The sequence below is a fragment of the Panthera leo genome, chromosome A1, assembly GCF_018350215.1.
Source record: "Panthera leo isolate Ple1 chromosome A1, P.leo_Ple1_pat1.1, whole genome shotgun sequence".
In the NCBI taxonomy this organism is placed as follows: Eukaryota; Metazoa; Chordata; class Mammalia; order Carnivora; family Felidae; genus Panthera; species Panthera leo.
In genome coordinates this window covers 118,593,663-118,616,873 of record NC_056679.1, presented here as the reverse complement: position 1 = coordinate 118,616,873, position 23,211 = coordinate 118,593,663, and the positions used below count along the sequence as shown (strand labels likewise).

The following is a 23,211-nucleotide window of genomic DNA, read 5'->3' as shown; positions in this document are numbered from 1 at the left end:
CAGTTCTAGGGCAGTGAGCAGCTGAGTCAGGTCTTGGCAATTCATCTATCCTACCCTCTGTTCCAGATATTTAGTCCAATAAAATTCAAAGATGGGACTTCTTTGAAATTATTACATAAGGCTCTCTTTCTACTAAACTTATAGATTAGGGGTCAACAAAGTATGACCCATGACTGAAAGTGTCCATCTGTTTGTTTTTTGGTAAATAAAGTTTTATTGCAATGTGGCCACACCCGCTCATTCACCTATTGTCTACGGCTGCTTTTGAGTAACAACAGCCAAGAAGAGTAGCTACAACAGTGACCACAGGGCTCCCAAAGCCTAAATTCTAATCTGTCCCATTAACAGAGCCAGTTTCCTGTCTGCTGTTATTGATAGTATCTGGATACTATCTGGGTACTATCTGGATACTATCTGGAAAGAACCTACTAGAAATGGCATTAACATAAAAGAAGAAAACAACTCCAAATATTAGGGAAGTTCCTGGATTTGGATGGGCCAGAACTATTATACCCCAACATTTTTCAGTTCCATAGCCAATAAATCCAGCTTTTTTTTCTCAAGCAAGTATAAATGGGGCTTTCTTCATTTGAATTCAAATTTGCAACATAGATTAAAAACTATAATAATGCTCACTGCAAAATCACAATTCTAATTTCTTCCTCCGTTAAACAGCTATGAATACCATAAAGATAGCCAGAATTTCTTCTGGATGAGAAAGTCACTGAGCACTACAAACTGTAATTTCTGTAACCAAAACAGTGTACAAGCAACCAATTCAGGGTTCATTTTGGCTGTTTTTCCAACCAACCAACCTGAAGTGTTATTAAACAATAAAAGAACAAAAAAGATGTAAGCCAAAGTTACCCCTACCACACACACACACACACACAAAGAACACTGACAATCATCACAATCAATCATTCACAGAACCAAGCTATAAGTACAAAAACAAAAGTTAAGTGCTGCCATTATAATCTCCCTGAAATAAAGCAAACATTCCAAAACCAAGTAGAGAAAGAGGTTTCTGCTTCCTTTAACAAAGCCTAAACTTCTAAGGGGACACAGTTAACTAATTAGGGAGGATGTGATTAAAATTGAGGCTGCTAATGGGCGCCTGGGTGGCTCAGTCGGTTAAGCGTCCAACTTTGGCTCAGGTCATGAACTCGCAGTTTGTGGGTTCGAGCCCCACGTGGGGATCTATGCTGACAGCTCAGAGCCTGGAGCCTGCTTCAGATTCTGTGTCTCCCACTCCGTGCCTCCCCTGCTCAGCCTCTGTCTCTGTCTCTCAATAATAAATAAAAATGCCTAAGAAAAAAATTGGAGCTAATTGTCTACTGGGTATAAAGCTCCAGGAATATTCCCTAGAGGCTCTCAGCAATGGGAGACAAAATTAAGCCTGATATTCCTGCCACTTATGCAATTATCATTTGTCTGTCTCTCTCTCTTCAGCAAACTTAAAAGTACATAGAGGTATGGTCCTTAATGCAAGCTCTATGTTCCCGTGTGCAAATAATTTTATATTATGTTTAGAAACAGAATTATTTTGTGTTTCAACTTGTTTTAATGTGTACATTCTGGAGCAAGGAGATGTTTCTTTCAACAGCTTGCTTTCCATCTGCAGAAGCCAGATGTTAACCTACGGGAAAACTCAAGTGTTTAGTAAGACCAATTCCTACAGAGAACAAGTATCAAGTGGTGGGGAGAGGGAGGAAGAGGAGGCTTCAAAGGGAGTTGGTTAGGCAGTGTCATTGCGAATTGCAGCTTTCGAGGAGGGGCGGGGAGACCGATACCAAGAATAGTATGCCCTGACAAGATGTCTTCTTCCTGGGTGTATCTTCCCCTAGAATTGCAGAATCATTCAAGGGAGTCAGAGACAGGACTGTAAAAATGAAATGAGTGAGAATTCTTAGAAGGCAATTTCACATTTCATCTCTATTAATGATAAAAACCAAAGTTATCTAGGGCCACACACAGGTTCATATTCTAGCTCTCCACTGTGGTGGAAACTGTCAGCCACCCCACAGTCTTCTTTCTCTTCTTCTGCCTGCAAGTGATAAAATACCCCAGGTACTGCCTAGGGCCCTGGCTGCCTATGTTCAAACTCAATTTCCCATCCTCCTCTGTAGACAGATGTGGCCAATGTAAGTATGTTAGGGCCAACGAAAGTGATGTGTACACCTTCTGGGTCCTGAATGTTTTCATCTCCATTACCTGGATGAAAAATAGTAATGACTAGAGCATGCGTTGCGTATGGCGGAATGACCCTGCAAAGCATCGACTACTCATTTCTGGGCTTGGAGAAAGAAATATGCTTCTAGGTTATTTAAGCTACTATACCGTGGAGTCTCCTTGTTATGGCAGCCCAGCCCACATCCTACTATTACAGCCACTTACTGTCTGAGCTACTGAGTCAAGTTATTTAACCTAAGTCCCAGTTTCCTCATCTGTAAAATGCTAGTATTTTGTGATGTGCTAATAAGATCCTATTTACTTAGTAAGGTACTAAGAAGAATAAATGGGTTGAAATGTGACATGCCAAATCTGTGACTTACACACACATACAAGGGCTCAATTAAGGGGAGCGACAGTAGCAAAGATAAATGACACCTTGCCAAGTGGCTTTCAAAGACCTCTGACAACAAGCAGCGACTGTGCCCACAAAACCCTCAAGGCAGAGAATGTGTGTCTGCTATATATATCACAAGTGCCTTCTCTTCTGGCCTCTGTGGTCTCAGCAGGAGAAACAAGATGACAAAGGGGACGTCATCTGGAAAGCATCATAATACGACACACATGTCGTGCTGCCGCTGTGGCGATGAGGAAAGATACTGCATGACCAGAAGGCAATGAGGGAAGATACTGAATGATCTGTATACACTTTTATGATCATTTATCCCATTCAAATAGGTTCGAGATAATGTTTGCATCCTAGTATATGGAGGCATCAATACTCAGCAAGCCAGACTCTGCCTCTTCTAAGAGACCTAGGGACAATACAACTTCCCTGGCCGAAGGGAGTATCACACAGACTGAAAGGCCTCAGAGGCCAAAGCTCAGGGACTGCAGCCACAGCATCACTATCACTACCAACATCAACATCTACCAAAGTCAATCCAAAGTTAAAGACTCCCTCTGGTACACTGGTCTTGAGAAACCAAGGCTTGAGATCAACGACAAAAATTCCTGCACTCGGAAGCAGCAAACAACTTAGGGCCTTTATTTCTGTTCCACTTCCCTCAATTGTTACTTACAGGTTCCCGGCCATCCATGGCCTCCATCCAGAGCCTCCGGTCCTCTTCCGACAACGCCTGCATGGTGATGACTCCTGGCCTGTGAAGAAAGGAGGACACAGATATGAACCCAAGGCCACAGGCAGAGAGATCTTGATGAAGGTGAATCTTCAAGAAATATCTGCACAGCATAGTGAGGGGTTGGTGAGATTAACAACACAAAGACAGACACACACATGGCTCTTCAGAGCCATCTTCCAGTCTCAGAAAGCAAAGCCATCCCCTAAATGCCCCTCAGTGAACCCATTTCCCTCAGGGAGCAAGGAAAAAAACACAGAAGACCCTAGAGTTACTCAACACAAATGATTAAAGTGATTACTTTAGGGGCACCCAGGTGGCTCAGTCGGTTAAGCATCCAACTTCGCCTCAGGTCATGATCTGGTGGTTCATGACTTCAAGCCCCATGTTGGGCTGTATGCTGACAGCTGAGAACCTGGAGCCTGCTTTGGATTCTGTGTCTCCCTCTCTCTCTGCCCCTCCTCCACCCCCGCCCCCCCCCCCCACCAGGTGTGAAGTTCTTTACATGCATTACCTCTTTTCAGTGCTCACTAAAATCTGTCTGCTCTTTCAAAGTGAGCACAAACCCTCCAGAAAGCTTGTACATAATACCAAATGTTGTTTGTTGAGTCCCCCTTACAGACAGCACCCCACAACAAGAGACTTGCACCATGGAAACATCCTTGGGAGAAGGGGCTAAAAGCCCTCTGAGCTCATTAAAGCATGAGTTCTTAGGGTCCACAGATGGGTCCCAGACTGTCTATGAAACTTGCTTCCATCTTCGCATGTACATATGTATATTCTTCTGTATTAACAGTTTAATCTATCCCATTATCAAAAAAGACTGCAACCCTCAAAAAGTTAAGAACTGCTGATTTAAACCCCCATTTTAAAGCTTGAGAAAGCCCAAAAGGCAGTCAGAGGTCGAATGAGCAAGGATTCCATCCCATTACCACGTGAGTCTGTGGCACTGTTAATGATCACAGAACACTATGGTATTGACACACATATGGGCCTGGCCATATCCTCAACAGCATGAGTCTATTCATTCTGACCCATTATATCACTGCTTTATTTCCAAAGTTCCAATGAATATGCTAGGTCTATTTATGTTGCACATATTTCAAATATCACATTTGCCTCTTTTCATTCATCATCCCTCAACATCCCCTAAGGAAAAAATGTTCCAAAGATGTGAGCATGTAAGTACATGGGGATTGCGAATCCGAGGGGTGGGGTGTGAATGTGTGTGCACGTTTTGTGTGTGGAGGGGTAGGTGGACAAAAGTGGTGGTAGGTGAGTAAGCGGGTGCATGAGTGGATTCGTTGAGCATGAGAACACTAATTCCCTTCCTGTGAAGGCCATTCTGGGCAATGCCACCCTAACACAAAGGGGACTTCGAAAATATAGTAAGGTCTTTCTCCACCAGCCCCTGCCGGGGCCCTACCTCCTCTTCTCAGAAATTCTCATTCTCAGACCCAAGTGCACATCTCCCACCATCAGCCTATGCACTGTGCCACACCCATGGGCATCTGGGTCTTACTGGAAGCCCACGGCTCCACAGAGCCGATCCTTGGCTTGTGGGCAGATTGATTCTACTCTTCCACCTCGAGCAAAAGGCTTCAATAGCTTAGAGATAAAAAGAATACAAAGCTGCAGTCCATTGCAGAGCTCTCAAGCTCCTAGATCTGGAACTTTGAGTGTTGCTCAAAGTGTTGTGCCTAGACCACCAGCTTCAGAATCAGGTGTTCCCTTAAAATGGAGATTCCCAACCCAAAACCACCTTCCTGAATCTGAATTTCTGGGCTGGGGCTGGGAACATGGATTTCAACCAACTTCCCAGGTGATCCTGCTGCACAGTGAGGTCTGAGGCCCACTACCCTGGGCTGCCCACAGGTCCCCCCTTTCCTTCCTGTCCCCCCACACTAAAAGAACAAAGACACCCTCTGGTATATGCTAGGGTCAAGCAGCCAATGTGTCTCTGGTTCATTTCCTGCTAGGTGCTCACCAGCAAATAGTGAGACCATGGCAGTGGCCTAGCATACCAAGATTTCAGGGGCCTTGCAGATGTCACATCAACTTCATGGCACACGGTGTGAGATACCCACCCAGAGCCACAAAGAGGAAGTTCAGACAAACTCAGAGGCCACTTGGCCCTAGTAACCAGGAAAGTCAACAGGATTTGTTTTCACTTCAAGAAGAAATATCAAAATGTGAGTTCTTTTCCACATGTGGTTTTGTTCCCCTTTATGGAGTGGCGGGGGGGGTGCAGTACAGAACTGAATAAAGTGGATTTAACACACTTAGTTCCAATCCTATCATCCATCCCAAGTTCAGTTTATTTTCTCCCAGTCTCATGTATGTACATCTGGATCACAGTACTATCCTTTCTAGACATCTAGAAAACACCCCTTTGGCTCCAACTTTCTTTTCCTCAGTTACAATTTAAACCACAGGTAAACAAATCTCTTAAGTGTGAATTTCCAAGAACCAAGGTGAAAGGATCAACTTTATGTTGGAATCAAGCAGTAAGTTTCTTTGCATATTTGCCTTCCCTATGTCCCTACGAGCCATCATGCCTCAAAACAAAACAAAATGAGCACAACTCTCTATAATCCTATACTTTCTGTGTCCGTCCTGTGCGATAGCACACTTTTCTAGGGGCATCAGCTTAGTTCACATGTGAAAAGCACTGGCTTTTCCTAACAAAGGGGAGAGGAGGAAGGAAAAAGAGAATTCCAGACTGGGATATGCAATGAGGAAGGGAAAACGTAAAACAATGGACGAGAACTGAAGAGCTCTTTCTAGCTCTACAAAGAATCGTGACATTATCACGTAACAGAATAAAAACGACAATAATAAATATCCTAGGAGGACATGTCAGATGCTGTGCTAAGGACCATATATATACATACATATATATACATAGATATATATATGTATGTATATATAAATTCATTTAATCTTGACAACTACATCATAAGGAAGGTATACTCTCATTATCCCACAGGGCAGATGAAAAAACCAAGGGTCAAAAAGGTTAAGTACTTTGTCCACAGTCCCAGAACCAGGATCTGAACCCAGCAGTCTGCTGCTTCTTCCTTGCACACAAGACCACAGCAAATGTGAAGGTGCCCTAGGCCACAGTGAGCTAATATTGACCAACCAAGTCCTCTGTCATCAAAAAGGACTAGGCCCTTCCTTAAGCATCAGAGTGAGCTCCTGCATGGCATCAAATAATATCAAACAATAAAGGGCTCTGTAAAACCTAAAGGATCTCATAAATATGATCACCACTAGAATACCACTCAAACAGCCAATCCAAAACAAGAATATGATGGTGGCCAGTGTGACGGTGGCTCACTTTCTACAGCAGTGGTTCTCCACATTTTTTTATGCCTTAACATTCTCAAGAGATGGAAAGGTGAGGACTTCCTTTTAAAGAACACAAAAAGCACTAAATCGTAAAGGAGAAAAAAAATGAGACACCTCAACTTCACCAAAATGAATAATTTTCATTATAAAAAGGTAACATTAAAAGAGTGAAAAGGCAAACTACAGAGAAAGAGAAGATGTTTGTGGTTTGTATCTTCAGTGAGACTCTTAACCAAAATATGTAAAGAATGCCAACAAATAAGAAAAAATGAACCCAATTAATAAAATGGATAAAAGACTTGAAGAGGCACTTCAGGAAGGACAAAAAAAAAAAAAAAAAAAGGCCAACAAGTGTAAGAAATAGGGCCCAACATGATGTCTCTTCGAGGAAATGCAACTGAAACCACAATGAAATATAACAGATGGAGAGCATTCAGAAGACCACCAATACCAAGTAGTGGCAAGAATGCAAAGCCACTACAACTCTCATACACTGCTAGAGAGAAAATCGATAAAACCTTTCTGGCATTATCCACTAATACTAAACATACACCTGCTCTATGACCTAGCATTTCTACCTCTACTTATATATCCAAGATAAAGGAGTGCATATATGTCTACCAAAAGACACACTCAAGAACTCAGTTTTATTCATAATGGTCAAGTTTTACAACAACAAAAAATTCAAATATCCATCTAGGAAAGTCAATTGTTTATGTTTAAACAAGCGAACACCACACAACAATAAAAAAGAACAACCACTAGGTACACTCAACAAAATGAATGAACCTTATACACATAACAATGAAACAATCCAAACACAAAAGACTACTAACGGTATGATTCCATTGATATGATGTTCGAACACTAGTGAAAGTCATCTATGGTGACAGAATTCAGAACAGTGATTTCATCTTGGGGGAAAGGTAGGAGCACACTGGAAAGAAACCTTCCGAGGTGACTGCTATGTTCTGTAACTTGATCTGGGTGGTTACATAGGTAAGGATGTTGGGTGGGGAGTTATAAAGATATAGAATTAAGATCTGTGCATCTTACTGTGATTACAACTCAATTTAAAAAAAAAAAAAAAGGTTTTAAATACCAAAGAAAGAGTATTTGTCATTACTAACTTAGGCTCACTTCCCCTGACTGTGGTGCTTCATACCGATATAAGCACCTAGCGGACAACTAACTGAACTACTCTATGCTAGTCTTTACAATGTAGATTTAAAAAGTATCTACTTCATCCGGTTGTTGTGAAGGCGAAGTGAAATATTCATAAAGCATTTCAAAGTGTCAGACACACGGTAAACGCTCCAAAAATTAGTTGTTATAACTGGGCTAAATAGAGGTGGGGAGTGGAGCGAAAAAGATGTCAAGTGTGCACAAGGGTCAAAATTACAGAGGGAGAAGGGCAGGTGTATGTATATAGTTTAAAAAAGGAAAAGAAACCAGCCACAGGTGCTTCTGCTACACAGGACCCCACCCCTAAAAAACTCACACACAGCACTGAAAATCACACCTCTACCACAAAGCCAGCCAGGCCAGGGGCTGCAGTGACACACAGGCTCTGACATCATGGCCATTTCCTTTTTCCTCCAGAGTAAAAGCATCAAAGTGGCCTGCTTCCCCCTTTTGGGATTAATGTCATATAATTGATAAGGACAAAGAAGGGGTCTTTAGCAAATTCTAGAAAATGTGCCAAGGAGCTCCCTCTGCTCCCTAGTTGGGAGAAGTAACAAAGGACCTGCAATCCTTTCTACAGCGCAATCCTAAAATACTACTTAAGATATGGCACCTCATTTTCACTCTGAATAAATCCTTGGTTAGTGCTCTATCTTTATCAGCTTGAGAACTGTGAACAAGTATCTGCAATTTTTTCTAAGCTGGCACTCCACCTGTCACACGACTGGGGAGGAGATGCAGCAAATGGTTACTCATCTGTCACAGGGCAAACTGTGCCCCAGCACCATATCCCCTTCAATTCTGGCCTCCAGAAAGAGCCCATGGAGAACAGGACACCCTTTACTGCCACATCCAGGAGGTGGGACCACTCATGTTAGCTCACAGCCTCCTCACCAGCAGAGAGCAAGCAGAAACTCAACCAGCCCTGATTCCAGGGCCACTCAACAGCTTTCCTGCTCTAATCTGATTCCTGAATCTGAGTTAACAATAGTGATCTCAGGGGCTTGGCAATTCCCCTACTTCCTACTGGACAAGGAAATGCTGTTACTAACTCCACCCCACTGAAACAAACACACGCAGAATCTAATAGTACTGTTCTTTCTAAATCAACCTCCAAAGATCTAGGGGTTACCCATTCCTAAGACTCTAAGTATTCTGTTGGCAAGAACTCATCCCCCAGCTTGCATCCACACAACAAGACTCATGTATAAGTCAAGTTCAGAGTGAAAGCAGGGCTGTGGCACCCACAGAAACACACATTCCCTCAGCCTGTGTTTGAAGCCTCTATGCTTAGACAGGACGACAGGGACTGGTGAAGGCTTGGAAAAATAGGCTGCCATCCACAGGTGAAAACACACTGCTTCTCACATGCCACTGGGAAAACAGGCCCCAACCGTTCCTGAACCATTACACGGGTTTAAGGTTCAGTACATCTTCATTGACACAAAGATACGACCAAAGTCATGCCAAATAACCTTAGAGAATGACATTTCTTTCTTGTCCATAAAATTACACACTCAAATGTCTATAGCCAACAGGCAAGTAGGCAAAAGGGAGTGAAATTGAATAAAAAAGTATTTACTGCCCCAGGGAAAACAGGCTCAGTCTCACTTTCCTCGTAACATGCAGCCCTTTTTTTTTTCTTTTGCACATTTACTTTTTTGATAGAATCAAAGGAACAAAGGAAATATTTCCCTTCTGTGGGAAAGATAACAGTGCAATGCAAAGTGGCAGCTGTCACCTGTCATCACAGTGAAACAGCGGGGCATGGTGGAGACTGCAGCAAAGTAAAGAGCACAAGCGTCACCTAAAGGAGGCATCCCCCCGGGCACCTAAATATTTCGGTCAATTAAGCCTCTGACTTTGGCTTAGGTCATGATCTCACAGTTCATGGGTTCAAGCCTTGCATGGGGCTCTGTGCTGACAGCTCAGAGCCTGGACCCTGCTTCACATTCTTTGTCTCCCTTGCTCTCTGCCCCTCCCCCACTCATACTTTGTCTCTCTCTCAAAATAAACAAACATGAAAAAGATTTAAAAAAAAATAAATGAGGCATCCACCATTCAGCTCTATCAACAGCTGGCACATGGGAAGGGGGATCAATATTAACTGATTTTTCCAGCTTCAAAATGTTGCCTCAAACAGTACTCAAACCAAACCAAACATGTCTGTGGACCACCAATCTGCAACTTCTAGTGTCTATGTCTGACTTCCTCTGCCTCTGTCCCTGAGCTTCACCCCAGGTTATCATGGCATAATATAAAGTCATCTCATGCACTAGAACCAACAACAATGTGTTTCTGTATTCTTGATTCATCTCACAAATTCAACAGAGCATCTCCAGATCTTCAAAAAAAAAAAAAAAAAAAGAACAAACAGGGGCACCTGGGTGTCTCAGTTAAGTATTGATCTCAGCTCAGGTCATGAAATAAGAGTGCTGTAAGTTTGAGCCCCGTATCAGGCTACACACTGTCAGTGCAGAGCCTGTTTGGGATTCTCTCTCTCCTTCTCTTTCTGTCCCTCCCCAGCTCGTGCGCTTTGCACATGCTATCCCTCTCTAAAAATAAATAAACTTAAAAAAAAAAAAAAAAAAGGAGAAACATGGGCTACTTCCTCTTCTTCCCAATACTCAGTACCCTGTGTCATCCCTGGAGGGCAATATTCATCTATTTAGCAATAAAAAGTTATGAATCTGCACAACTGTAAATTCACTAATGACCCACTGAAAGTTCTTGTGCACTACAGATCCTTCTGTGTGAAAAGAATACACCACCACAACCTGAGCAGGTTATAGGAAGAAACAGAAAAAGTTAGAAAGAAACCAGAAGTTGCAAACTGGGGGCCCATTAACTGTGGCTGATACGTACCGAGTATTTACCAAGGGCCAAGTCCTGTACTAAAGACTTCACTTGCGTTATCATTTGTCCTTCATAATAACAACTATATGAAGTAGATATTATCATTATACCTCTTTAAAAAATTGAGACTCAAAATATTGTAAAATGTCACACCACCAGTAAGTGACAAAGCCTCAACCTGCTGACTCTCAAGGCAAACCCATGTATAACCACAGTACTATATTGCCTCCATGTGTATGCAGTGTATGTGCCCTGGGATCCATGGTAACCAGCTCCTTAAGCGCAGGAAAGGAAAGAGGGGTAACACACACACACACACACACACACACACACACACACGACCAAGTTTTCGGAAGCAGGCTTCTCATCAATTTAGAAACGATCAGATCCTTTCAATAATGAATGAATTATAACCTAGTACAGCCTATAGCACTGGCCTCTTCAGAGGAAAGATCCTAAAATAATTAGCGTCATAGCAGTAATAATATTTACTCTCAAGAGTAAATACTGCCAATCATATCAGATAATTTCCTACTTTTTAATTTTTTTTATGTTTTTATTATTTATTTTTGAGACAGAGAACCAGCGGGGGAGGGGCAGAGAGACAGAGAGGGAGTCACAGAATCCGAAGCAGGCTCTAGGCTCCAAGCTATCAGCACAAACCTGGATGCAGGGCTCGAACTCATGGACTGCGACATCATGACCTGAGCCAAAGTCAAATGCTCAACTGACTGAGCCACTCAGGTGCTCCCTACTTTTTTATTTTAAGGGAGAGTGGTTGTAACATCAGGAAGCCCACAGAAAGAAATCTTTGGCACATTAAACTCCATGGTCCCAAAGAAACAGATACTGATTACCTATTACGGGCCAGCCATGATGCTAGGCATAAGCAAATGTTAACACCCAGCAGAAGAAAGCATTATTAATTGTCACAATGAATAAGACTCAGGGAGAACGAAAATACTTGTTACCACTATTGATAACAAATTGAAAAAACATTCTAATTCAAAAAATTTATTACTTCGTTTACCAATTTTTCAGTTTTACTACTCTTGTTCATAGTGAATAGAAATGTAAGTAAGTGGAATTTACTGATTGAGTTCTTTCCTCTCCTTAGATTTATTTAACAGCAACATTCTGGTTTAGATTTTTAAAAAACCAAACTCACTTTATATTTAGAAGTTGGCTAATGAACTGGCATTCACCATTAGTAAAACATCAAATTTCAGTACACCCAAGACTAGAAATAAGGTTGCCCCAGTCTCCCTTCATAAAATCCATGAACCACCACAACCCGTTCTTACTTAAGCCAGAATCAAACAGTAAACACTCTCTTCGTGTACAAAAAGGAAGATGAGTAAGATCACTCGATGGCAAGTTCAAACTGCCTCAGTTTTAAAGACTCCAAGAACTTCTCAACTAGTTTACTTTACAGAATGGCCAAGAAGCAATCCAGAAAGCACAATATTTCCCTCCAGTCTACCTCCACCCAAGTCATGGAAGTTAGAGGAGAACACCCTCTGAGGAAGGAAAAGCCATTTCCTCTCTGAAATGTCAGTGGTACTGAGACCAGCACTCTAATCCAACCACCAGGAAGGCAAAAATCAAATATTATTTCAAACAAGGGATGAGGAGGGGAGGGGAGGGGAGGGGAAATCTGAAACCAGGAAAAAGAGGTTCATCTGTTGGAAAAGATAAAGGCACACTGCACCAAGAAGGGAAAGCGGATCTGCCTGGGGCTCAGCAAACACCGGACAGACAGCCCAAATCACCAACCTGTTTTCTTCATCATCCTCAAATAAGCCGTCCCTGAAGCAAAGGGCCTGACATTTTTCATTTAGAAAGCAAGGTAAAATGTAATGTTTTAACAGAGGTTGGACTGAGCATGCCTGCTTTTGCAGGGAAGTGGGTATGAAATGATCCATCACAAAAGGGTGGGAGGAAGGATTTCCAAAGAATGAGTCATTTAGAAAACCTCTCCTTTAAGGAGTAAGTCACATCATTTCTTCTATAGCGCTCGCATGTGCGTGCGTGCGCATGCGCGCGCGCGCACACACACACACACACACACACACACACACACACACACACACACCGCTGACTCCTAATTGTCGATGTATATAGGACAGCTAATTTTCAAATGGACCTTCTTAATAGTTACTAATAAATATACAAAACTGCCATCTAGAGGCTTAACACTGTAGCAAGTCTGTTGCATAATATGATCCTTTTAGGAAAACACGCACCATCCATGCAAACGAGTTCAGGCACACATGACACATACGAAATTAGAAGCAAAAGTACTATTTAACCTTAGGATAGGTTCCCTTTTGAGATAAGAAACTGTAGGGAAAGGCATAAAAACGGTTTATCTTTTATAGGAAATATATAGAAGTAACAGGTTAACACATACATAATTTGAAAAAGTAATCTTCCCCCACCAGCCCCTTTGCACATATACATTGAACGCATCTGCATTCACTCTTACTTTATAGAGGACTTGAAAAATCATGACACTGTAAGAAAAGAAACAACATCAAAATGGAAAAAACAAGCTCCAATAAACATCCTCCAAAGTAAAGGTTCAACCTAAGAACAATGAATTCCCAGGTTTGGGGGGAGAGAAAAAAAATCCAAAAGCACAACTTTCTCTGACACAGGACAGCATCAGGAAGGAGTATCACTGCCTTCCATCTTCACAAGAAGCCTTCAAGGGAAGTATGACTCACCCCATCTTAAGATGTAGCCCAAGACCTCGTGCAGTCACAGAGCTAGTTAAGGGGGAGGCCCTAAATTGAAAGTGAAGGCTCCATGCATCTTTTACCTGCATCGTGCACCCTGCCATAAAAACATCCTTGAAATAAGGGTGGTAACTGATTAGAGGGCGTGGGTAGATTTTTCAGACCTTCCATAAATCTTCTAAGCCTCCACTATTCTTACTTTAACCAACCTTTTATTTTCATGGAATTTGTTTCATCCTACCTATATTAAAAGCACATTATGTAAGTACGTGCTCAGTTTTAATTTAAATAGCAACTAACGTGATTAAGCTCCTGTAGTCTCACACACAATAGTTCACCAAAGTCCCAAAGAACAAAATGATCTAGCTCAAAAATTGCATTTTCCTTAAGAAACAAAATAAACAACCACAAGCACATAGTACTGTATTAGAGCTGTATGAAATGATGCAGTAAGGAAATTACAGACACTCAAATTGAGACTTGAAAAGAGGTATAGAGAACTTACCTAATTAAACCATCCAAGCATTACCATGAAAAGCTCATACACTGTTCAAATACCCAGTACATACAGTGGGAAGACGGCAGAGTTGATAATGGGTATGGCATGCCAGGTTGGTACTGGACAGAGAAAAGAGGTCTTTCTTCACCTTATTTGTGAAAGCTTGCAAAAGGAGGGCTTCAGGTTTGGTTTGGAAGAAAAATCAGGTGATGGCTTTTAAAAAGGAAAGTCCATTAGATTCAGAGTGCCTCAGTAAACTTTCTAACTTCACAGTCAGTAAATTCTCCAGCATATAGTAGTGCTTAATAAATGAGGGAGGGAGGGAGGGAAGGAGGGAAGGAGATAAGGAATGGATTCAGAATATTCTAGTCATGCCATCAATCTCTGTAAGAACAGAGGGATTAAGTCCCTGTGTTTGTTACATTTTTCTACAGCTTTCTGGTCCTCCAAGTTTGTTGGAACACTCGACACCCCAGTTTATACCTGTACTTGCGTGAGTAAGTGTGTATGTGTGTGTGTTTGTGTGTGCCCATTCTACAATCAAAGGTAAGCTCTGTGAAGGCAAGGACTAAGCTCGTCTTGGCCCCCATGTCAATAGCGGGAATGGGGCACTTAGTACCCTACATAATGTTTTCAAACATATTAATTCCTGTTGGAGTCAGCTAGTCCTGGAAAAAATAAAGCATTCTAATTGTTTCCTTTCCCCAAGTATAAACAACGCCCCTCAAGAGACTACACTGATTGAGTACATCACAATGAAGACTTTTGTTTCTATTATTTTCCATATGGTTTAGTGGCTCCTCCTGGAAAACATATGGGAGAAAATATCCATGTGTCACATCTGCGAGAAATTTCTTAAAAATAAACAAATCCAGGGATGCTGGGAGAAGACTGCCACCATGATCCTTTAGTTTGAACAAATATTTTCTCTACTTTTGCTTATTAACTGCAATAGGATGCTGCATGGTGGAGTCAATTATTCAAAGTGACTAAAGTGAGGCGTCGATTGGCAAGTATTAGTAACAGCTACTTTTAGATGGAATCCCGTTTCTACCCAGGGACTTCACACTGAACTCCCTCAAAAAGAGCTGACACAATTTAAGGGGGAAAAGTGATAAATCTAGTCTTTGTTCGATCAAGCAATATAAAATATAAACCTTCAAGTACTCGGTGCTATGGCAAGGTAAACCAAACAGGGCTTCTTTATTGTGATATAAGAAAGAATGATTTTTGTAAAGCTCACAAAAGCTTAGGCTACCTTCAAGAATAGCCAAAACAAGGAAGATAATTTATGTCAATATGCTGTTTGTGAAGTGAGGCTCCTTGCCAGTCAGATTATTCAACAAGTACGTGTTGGGCCATCCATCTAAAAGGCTGTCAGGGATATTGCTGCTGCTGCTGCTGCTGCTGCTGCTTGAGGGAGGTCCTCCCTATTCAATACTGTGTTCATTTGCTCGGACTGCTGTAACAAAGTACCACAAATTGGGTTACACCCCAACAAGAAATCCAGCCTCTCATACGTTTAGAGGCTGTCAAGTTCAAGAGCAAGTAGTTAGCGGGGTTCCTTCCGAGGTATGTGAAGGAGAATCCTCTCCATGCCTCTCTACTAGCTTCCGGTGTTTCCTGGCCAACCTTTGCCATTCCTTGCCTTGAAGACACATCGCCCCTATCTCTGCCTTCATGTTTGCATGGTTTTCTCCCTGTGTGCCTATCTGTCTCACTGTCCAAATTACTCCTTTTTATAAGGACATCAATCATAGGGGATTAGGGCCCACCCTAATGACCTCACTTTAATTTGATTACCCCTGTAAAGACCCTATTTCCAAATAATTTTAATTTTTAGATACCGGGAATTAGAACTTCCACATGTGAATTGGGAAGTACACGATTCAACTCACAGTAACTATCTTCTAAGAAAGTAAGAAAATACTCCTCTTTGTACCATGTTGTGGCAATAGCCTACAACTACTCCAAGTGCTACACACTCATTTAAAGTCCTATTACAGTCTTAATGAGTCCTGAAATTCAACTTTAAAACACCACCAGAAGGGAAAAATCAAAGCAGTATCACATTGATTTAACAGACATAATATCTTGATCTAAGCAGATTTCACTTCATAACTGAAGAAAGACTCAAGAATTTCTACTAACAGTAACTTCTCAGTGTTGGTAACAATAAAACCCTTACAAAGGAAAGCCAAAGACATGAGAAACTAGTATCAGCCTGTGAAATATTTACTCAGAATAGTCAAGGGTCCTCAACAAACTCTTGGGTCTGAAAACTAGTTCTGAAAAACAGCATCAGAGGCAGGCACTAGAGAATAAGGGATAGATAAGATGTAATTATGTAGAATTATGTAACTATATGAAGTCAATATAGAAGGTTCTAAGATACTGAAAAGAGACTATAGGCCTAGTTGAAATACCAAAGGAAAAACAATTAGATAAAAGAATTAAAAGCAGATTTCTGAAATGTATTCGGTTTATAGACAATCTCTAACATACAGTTCAAGAACTATAGTTCTAAATCCTATAGCTCTGAATTAACAGTTAATTTGATTTCAAGCTTATTCATGAGTCAGAGTCACAATACAGCTTCCTTTAAGACAAATGTCAGAGACTAACCCCTTTTCATCAGAATTTGAGGACGAGCAAACTGACAGCATTGTATTATGATCCAATGAAATTAATCGATAAATGGCATTGTCACTATGATTTCTTACTCATGTTAGTCTCCCGCAATAAAGAGAAACGAATGTCATCTTAAAAGGGAGAAGAGGTATACCAAAAAAAACATAGCACTCATGGAACACCTGTGTGCATGTGTCCAGCCTGTGCTATCTGCATTGCCTATTTAAAGTGTTAGCCATGTGAGGATTTTCTGAAGGTCACAAGGTAGTAAGTATAAGAACAGAAGCTAATTTGCAAGTTGAGTTCATCCATTTGTTTATGATGCCACGTGCAAGTGATTACAGTGAGAAAGCACTTCTCAGATTGCACAGCCAGGAAGTTGAACACACAGCAGGGTCTCTGAAACCCAAGTACTGACAGCACTGGGCTTATCACTGGAAAGCATTTCTAAAATACCCTCAGTTTTGAGGCAAGGTGCCCTGCAGTGAGCTCCAATACACATCAGTTCAAATCCCTCCTGAGCCTTGGTGAAGACTCACACCTCTAAACCGCAGATTTCCCATCAGTAACAGGGATTAATGGAGCACAGTCCTCCTTGGACTATCGTGAGGATTACAGGAGACATGTATGAATGGCATTCAACTTCCAGAAAATGTTCTCTTTTGCTAGTTCCCTCACCCCTCCTCCATCTTGAACTTAAAAAGTGAGTTTTACTGTGGTTGTTGTGGTTGCTTTTTTCCTGGTCATCTAGCTATATTCTCCTCTCTAGGGGTAAGAATAAAGCTCCTCGGTAAAGGAGCTTGAGTTTTCTGGTTTTCTGTTTTGTTTCACTATTGTTCCTTGTTACAGTATTTCTAATAAGGAACCATTTTTATACACTGTGAAAAAACTGTACTGTGATATGCATGGTGTTTAATGTACTAATTATGAGTAAAAATAAAGGACAAATGAAGAGCTTGTTTCAAAAGTGGATTTCAGAGTCCCTCTCCCATAGAGTCAGACTATGTAGATCTGGGGCAAAGGCCTAGAAGGTGTAGTGTTTTTTTGTTTGTTTGTTTGGTTGGTTGGTTTTTTTAAATTTACATGCCAGTTAGTTAGCATATAGTGCAATAATGATTTCAGGAGTAGAATCCAGTGATTCATCCCCTATGTAACACCCAGTGCTCATCCCAACAAGTGTCCTCCTTAATGCCCCTTGCCCATTTAGCCCATGCCCCCACCAACAACCCATGCAGTAACCCTCTGTTCTCCGTATTTAAGAGTCTCTTATGTTTTGTCCCCCTCCTTGTTTTTATATTATTTTTGCTTCCCTTCCCTTATGTTCATCTGTTCTGTATCTTAAATTCCACAAGTGAAGTCATTCTCTAATTTTGCTTGTGTATATATACATATGGTACATATATACAAATGGTATATATATACACACCACATCTTCTTTATCCATTCATCTGTCGATGGACATTTGGGCTCTTTCCATACGTTGGATGTTATCAATAGCACTGCTATAAACATTGGGATGCATGTGCCCTTCGAAATAGCACACCTGTATCCTTTAGATAAATACCAAGTAATGCAATTTCTGAGTCATAGGACAGTTCTATTTTTAATTTTTTGAGGAACCTCCATACTGTTTTCCAGAGTGGCTGCACCAGTTTGCATTCCCACCAGCAGTGCAAAAGAGATCCTCTTTCTCTGCATCCTCACCAGCATCTGAGGTTTCCTGAGTTGTTAATTTTAGCCATTCTGACAGGTGTGAGGTGGTATCTCAGTGTGGTTTTGATTTGTATTTCCCTGATGATGAATGATGTTGAGCATTTTTTCAAGAGTCTTTTAGCCACCTGGATGTCTTCTTTAGAAAAGCAACTATTTATGTTTTTTGCCCATTTCTTTACTGGATTATTTGTTTTTTGGGTGTTGAGTTTGATAAGTTCTTTATGGATTTTGGATACTAACCCTTTACCTGATTTGTCATTTGCAATTATCTTCTCCCATTCTGTCAGTTGCCTTTTAGTTTTGCTGATTGTTTCCTTTGCCATACAGAAGCTTTCTATCTTGATGAGGTCTCAAAAGTTCATTTTTGCTTTGGTTTCCCTTGCCCCTGGAGACGGGGTGAGTAAGAAGTTACTGTGGCCGAGGTCAAAGAGGTTGTTGCCTGTTTTCTCCTAGAGGATTTTGATGGCTTCCTGTCTTATGATGAGGTCCTTCATCCATTTTGAGTTTATTTTTGTGTATGGTGTAAGAAAGTGGTCCAGGTTCATTCTTCTCCATGTCGCTGTCCAGTTTTCCCAGCACCACTTGCTGAAGAGACTGTCTTTGTTCCACTGGATATTCTTTCCTGCTTTGTCAAAGATTAGTTGGCCATATGTTTGTGGAGTCCATTTCTGGCTTCTCCATTCTGTTCCATTTATCTGAGTGTCTGTTTTTGTGCCAGTACCATACTGTTTTGATGATTACAAAAAGCTATAGTTCTAACAAGCACACCCAAGGATGCTGGGCACAGGTGGTTCTCACCACACAGTAAGACATGCTGACATAACTCAAAGATGCTGACCTCCTAGAAGATCACTTCCTCAAGGCTATAGCCTCTGTTATAAAATAACATGAACTATCAGCACTAAGCCTAAAAGATAGAAGTATTTGACCCTAAAAACCCAACACATCGTACATTCTAGGTCAAAAACTACTACTTCAGCATTTATGTGTATCTTAGTAGAGTAAAACCTTAATTGCCAGTACATAAACGTTTATAAATACAACCATCTCCTCTTTTCCTTCCACATTTCCTAAGTGCTAAACTTGCATTTTACCCCTCTATCTCTCTAGCCATTCAGGTACAGGTGAAAATCTGTGGAAGACACAGATTGGAAAGACAGTGGAATCATCTCCTGGCTAAAGTGCACTGGGGAAAAACTAAGGTGTAAGAATCTTCCAGAAGACAGAACAATGGGCAGAGTTGCCAGGAATGCAGGTAAGAAATCCATGCAAATGCTTTTCCTTCTCTCCTTAGTCCCTTTCTGGATGGGTTAAGGAAAATGCAGAATGACACTGGAGTCACAACAGGATAGGTAAGGAAAACGCTGCAAAACTATAACCTAATCTTTGGGATCAAAGATGGTGACCTATATAGAACACATACAAGGTGTTTCATACATGTTCTGTGTTATTTTAGGTGACTGTCAGGTGGCCACACCTAGGTAGTGGCTGTTACTGGAGTTGCCAAGGGAAAGGCAAAGCAGGGAAGGGGGCAACAGCTTGCTGACGAGTAGGAATAACTTCAGGGGGTCTAAGCTAGAGGAATATCCTTCCTTGCCTGGTACCTGGAACTCAGATGATTAAAGCAGAGAAATATTGCCTCCTGGGGATTAAGGGAAGAGGCATGGCTGTGGGCTGGTTCATTTTCATGTCAATGGCATGCTCCAGGCTGCGCCCTTTGCTATCTCTAAGAGTTGGCTAGCTCTGGAAGGGAAAGTCTATCCCCAGTCAGGAAGGTTTTTAAGGTGTCCCGACACCATAATATACAGAAAGTGTTAAATTTAAACAATACAACAGAACTATCCACTCACCTCCTGCTTACTAAAAGGAGATTTAGCAGCCTCTTTCTGAACTACAAACGAAACCCTTCCATGTCATCCTAAGGGAACCAGAGACAGCAGCTTAAGATAAATCCACTTCCCAAAACCACTCAGTATCTTCAATGTGACACATTTGCTCTCAGCTTTTAACTGGGACATGCAAAGCTTTTAAGGGGAAAGATGGTAGGAAGCATTTGAAAGGTGGAAATGAGACGGAGGCACCACGCTGAGTTTTAATTGCCTAAAGAGCAACTCGCCAAAACTTCTGTGAAGACTTCTGAGGCAGAAAACAGGAAAGCATGAAGCTTCGGAAATCATCTCTGAGCTGATTTTCACTCTAAGGGACAGCCACTGTGGGAGGTACACCCGTTTCCAAATAACCATGCGAAGAGATGCAGTCTCTACAAACAACAGTTGGCAAGGCAAACAACTAACTCTGCTTCTAAACACACACATCTTCTCCACCTCTGTCACAGACGCCAACAATAGGAATTCCCTTAGATTCCACAGTAAGAATAGAGAGCACACACGCGCTTAAAGCATCCTGAGTTAGGATTTGTTTAAAACCAAGAATCACCAGTTTTGGTGTGAGGTAGACATTTTGCAATTCCCCTTTGCTACCCTAGTTCAACCTACATCCCCATGCAACCCTCCCCACCCACATCCCCAAACACAGGGATACTGGGGTATCCAGTACTGGGGATACTCTCTTTTCTTCATAACATGAAGCATGAACATAACATGAAACAAACATAATTTGTTTACTTCTCAGCATTTAGAGTCTAACCTTACAAAATAATCAAGTCTGGTGAACACGTGGGACAAACTAATTAACAAATAACAATTTGCTGAGCATTTATTATTTGCCAGCCTGCCAAGTATTTTCCGAGCATTATCTCCACAAATCCTTACAATTCTAGGAACTAGGTACTATTACCATCTTCATTTTCCAGGTAAGGAAATCACGGCCCTGAGAGATTAAGTAGTTAGCTGAAAGTCACAAGGCTATGAAGCAGCCAAGTCCAAATTTAGACCCCAGTTGCCTAACGTGAGAGCCCAAGCCCATGTGTAATGACTAAGTGCTGAAGAGATGAGGTGAGTTTCCATGATCTTGTGATTAAAGCTAAAAGGACATGTTCCCTCCATGGGAGCTCTAACAACCTCCAAGCAGTCACAGCACAGGGAGACATCATGCCACAAGAAGGCATTCCCAACTGCCAACACCCCACAAGGTACTCAGTCTCTGCATCTTATAGGATCAGGAAAGAGTGGCCAGAGATAAACGTTCCAGAAAGGGCAGAAGTACTGGCCTGACAAGATGGTGTATGTGTTTGGGGGGGGGGGGGGGGGGGGGGGGGCGTGGATGGGTGGGTGGGTTTAAATAAAGGGGAGAAAGTAAATGGCATTAGAGGAGACTCATGCTGAGATTCAAGGATCTTTAATGCTGGCACTGCTGATCTTGAACAGATAGCACAAAAAAGCTTAGCACGTGGCTTTCACTCAAAGAATTAACCTGTTGCCAAGTAAAGTGTTTCAAAGAATTGGAATGTTGTCAAACTAGCTTAACACCATGAAATGGTACAACTTAATGAGACTCCATATATATTGAGGAATACAATGCACAGCTCCCTCTGCAAAAAGTGATTTCACAAGGGGTTTGCTATCTTTCCCAGGCACATACACACAGTGGTTGGTGAAATGCTACAGCTGAAAGCTGTTTTTTTTTTTTTTTTTTAGCTGAGTACAACTTGTTCCACCCTTCACCTCACCCAATTCCTTTTGAACCATTTTTTAAATTAAAAAAAGTAAATATGTTTTAAAGTAAAATCTTAAATAGCTCACATAGTCATGCTAAACAGTTTTCTTTAAACACCTACTCAACCTCTTAAGAAATAACACCCATTCCTTCTCAGGAAACCCCTAATGTTAAAGCAAACCAAACCGGAGGCTCAGCACTGTACCTACAAGCGGGAGAAGCTATACTGATCCTTGCAGACCAGCAAGTGGCCTGAGGTCTGCTCCAAATTGCAGCAGGGTGGAGAAGGAGGGGGAGGGTGGGACTGGAGGACAGAAAAGCTCTGACTGAATGGAAAAAGTAAAAAATCCAAATTCAGTAGTTTTTGTTCCTGAGCAAAATGTGACAGCTACTCACCTGTCTACTGCTTCTACGTCAAAGCAAAACCTCTTCTCGATAGAGTCTGTTTTCCGCCGTGTGCAGGATTTCAGGATGACAGATTCATCTTCTCCCTGTTGGGAGCACACAGACTATCACGATGAGGCCTGGACATGGGCTATGCTCTGTGCCTCTGCAGCGTACCACAAGTACATCACACCAACGAGAGCAATCACTCCATCTTCTCAAGCCTGAGTGTTCACGACCATAGGAAGGTGGAATATTGATCCAAAACTCTCCCTCAGCTAACAGCCTCATGCATCTAAAACCTGTAAACCATGTTATACTTAACATGAAATATCTCTAGTTTTAGTTCACTTCTAGCACATCATGATGGTACAGCATCAACCCCTGCTGGATAAACTCTTGCTGATAATATTTGAGGCTGAGTTAATTTACAGGTTTGAAAAGGGTTACACAAGATGGCCTGCAGGCCTCCTCCTGACTCTGAGTTTCTATGGTCTTGAGTCAGTCATCATTTTTTCAGGAAAGCCTTCCTGGACCAGGTCAAATATCCCCAAGACATGTTCACATACACCATGTTCTTGGTCTCCCTCACAGCACTGATCATAGCTGCAATTGTCCATTGATGTGGGCAATGACTCCAATCATGTCTCTCTCCTCATTAGACTCTAAGCTCCCTGACAGCAGGGACTATCAGTTTTTACTGATTCCTGTGTACCCAGAGAACAAACCGGCCCAAGGACAGAGTAAGTGCTCAATAAATGGGTTTTAACAGCTTTAAAGAGATATAACTAATGTGTAATCAACTGTACGTGTCTATTTATGAGTTTTAACATCTGTATACATCCATAAAATCAACACCATAATCAAGCTAATGAACATTTCCATCACCCCCAAAAGTTTCCTTGTGTTTTTGAATTCTATC

The 23,211-nt window shown here is 41.6% G+C and overlaps 1 protein-coding gene across 7 annotated transcripts in view; it reads right to left on the bottom strand.

Annotated features, from left to right (window-relative positions):
- ARHGAP26 (Rho GTPase activating protein 26) overlaps positions 1-23,211 on the bottom strand; it is a 422,569-nt gene that overhangs the window by 257,587 nt on the left and 141,771 nt on the right. For all 7 annotated transcript variants that reach the window (XM_042938105.1, XM_042938115.1, XM_042938124.1 and 4 more), the window contains 2 exons: positions 22,302-22,396; positions 3,255-3,333 (listed from right to left, as the gene is read on the bottom strand). In XM_042938105.1, the coding sequence (XP_042794039.1) occupies positions 3,255-3,333; positions 22,302-22,396 (174 nt within the window). The remainder of the gene's footprint in view (positions 1-3,254; positions 3,334-22,301; positions 22,397-23,211) is intronic.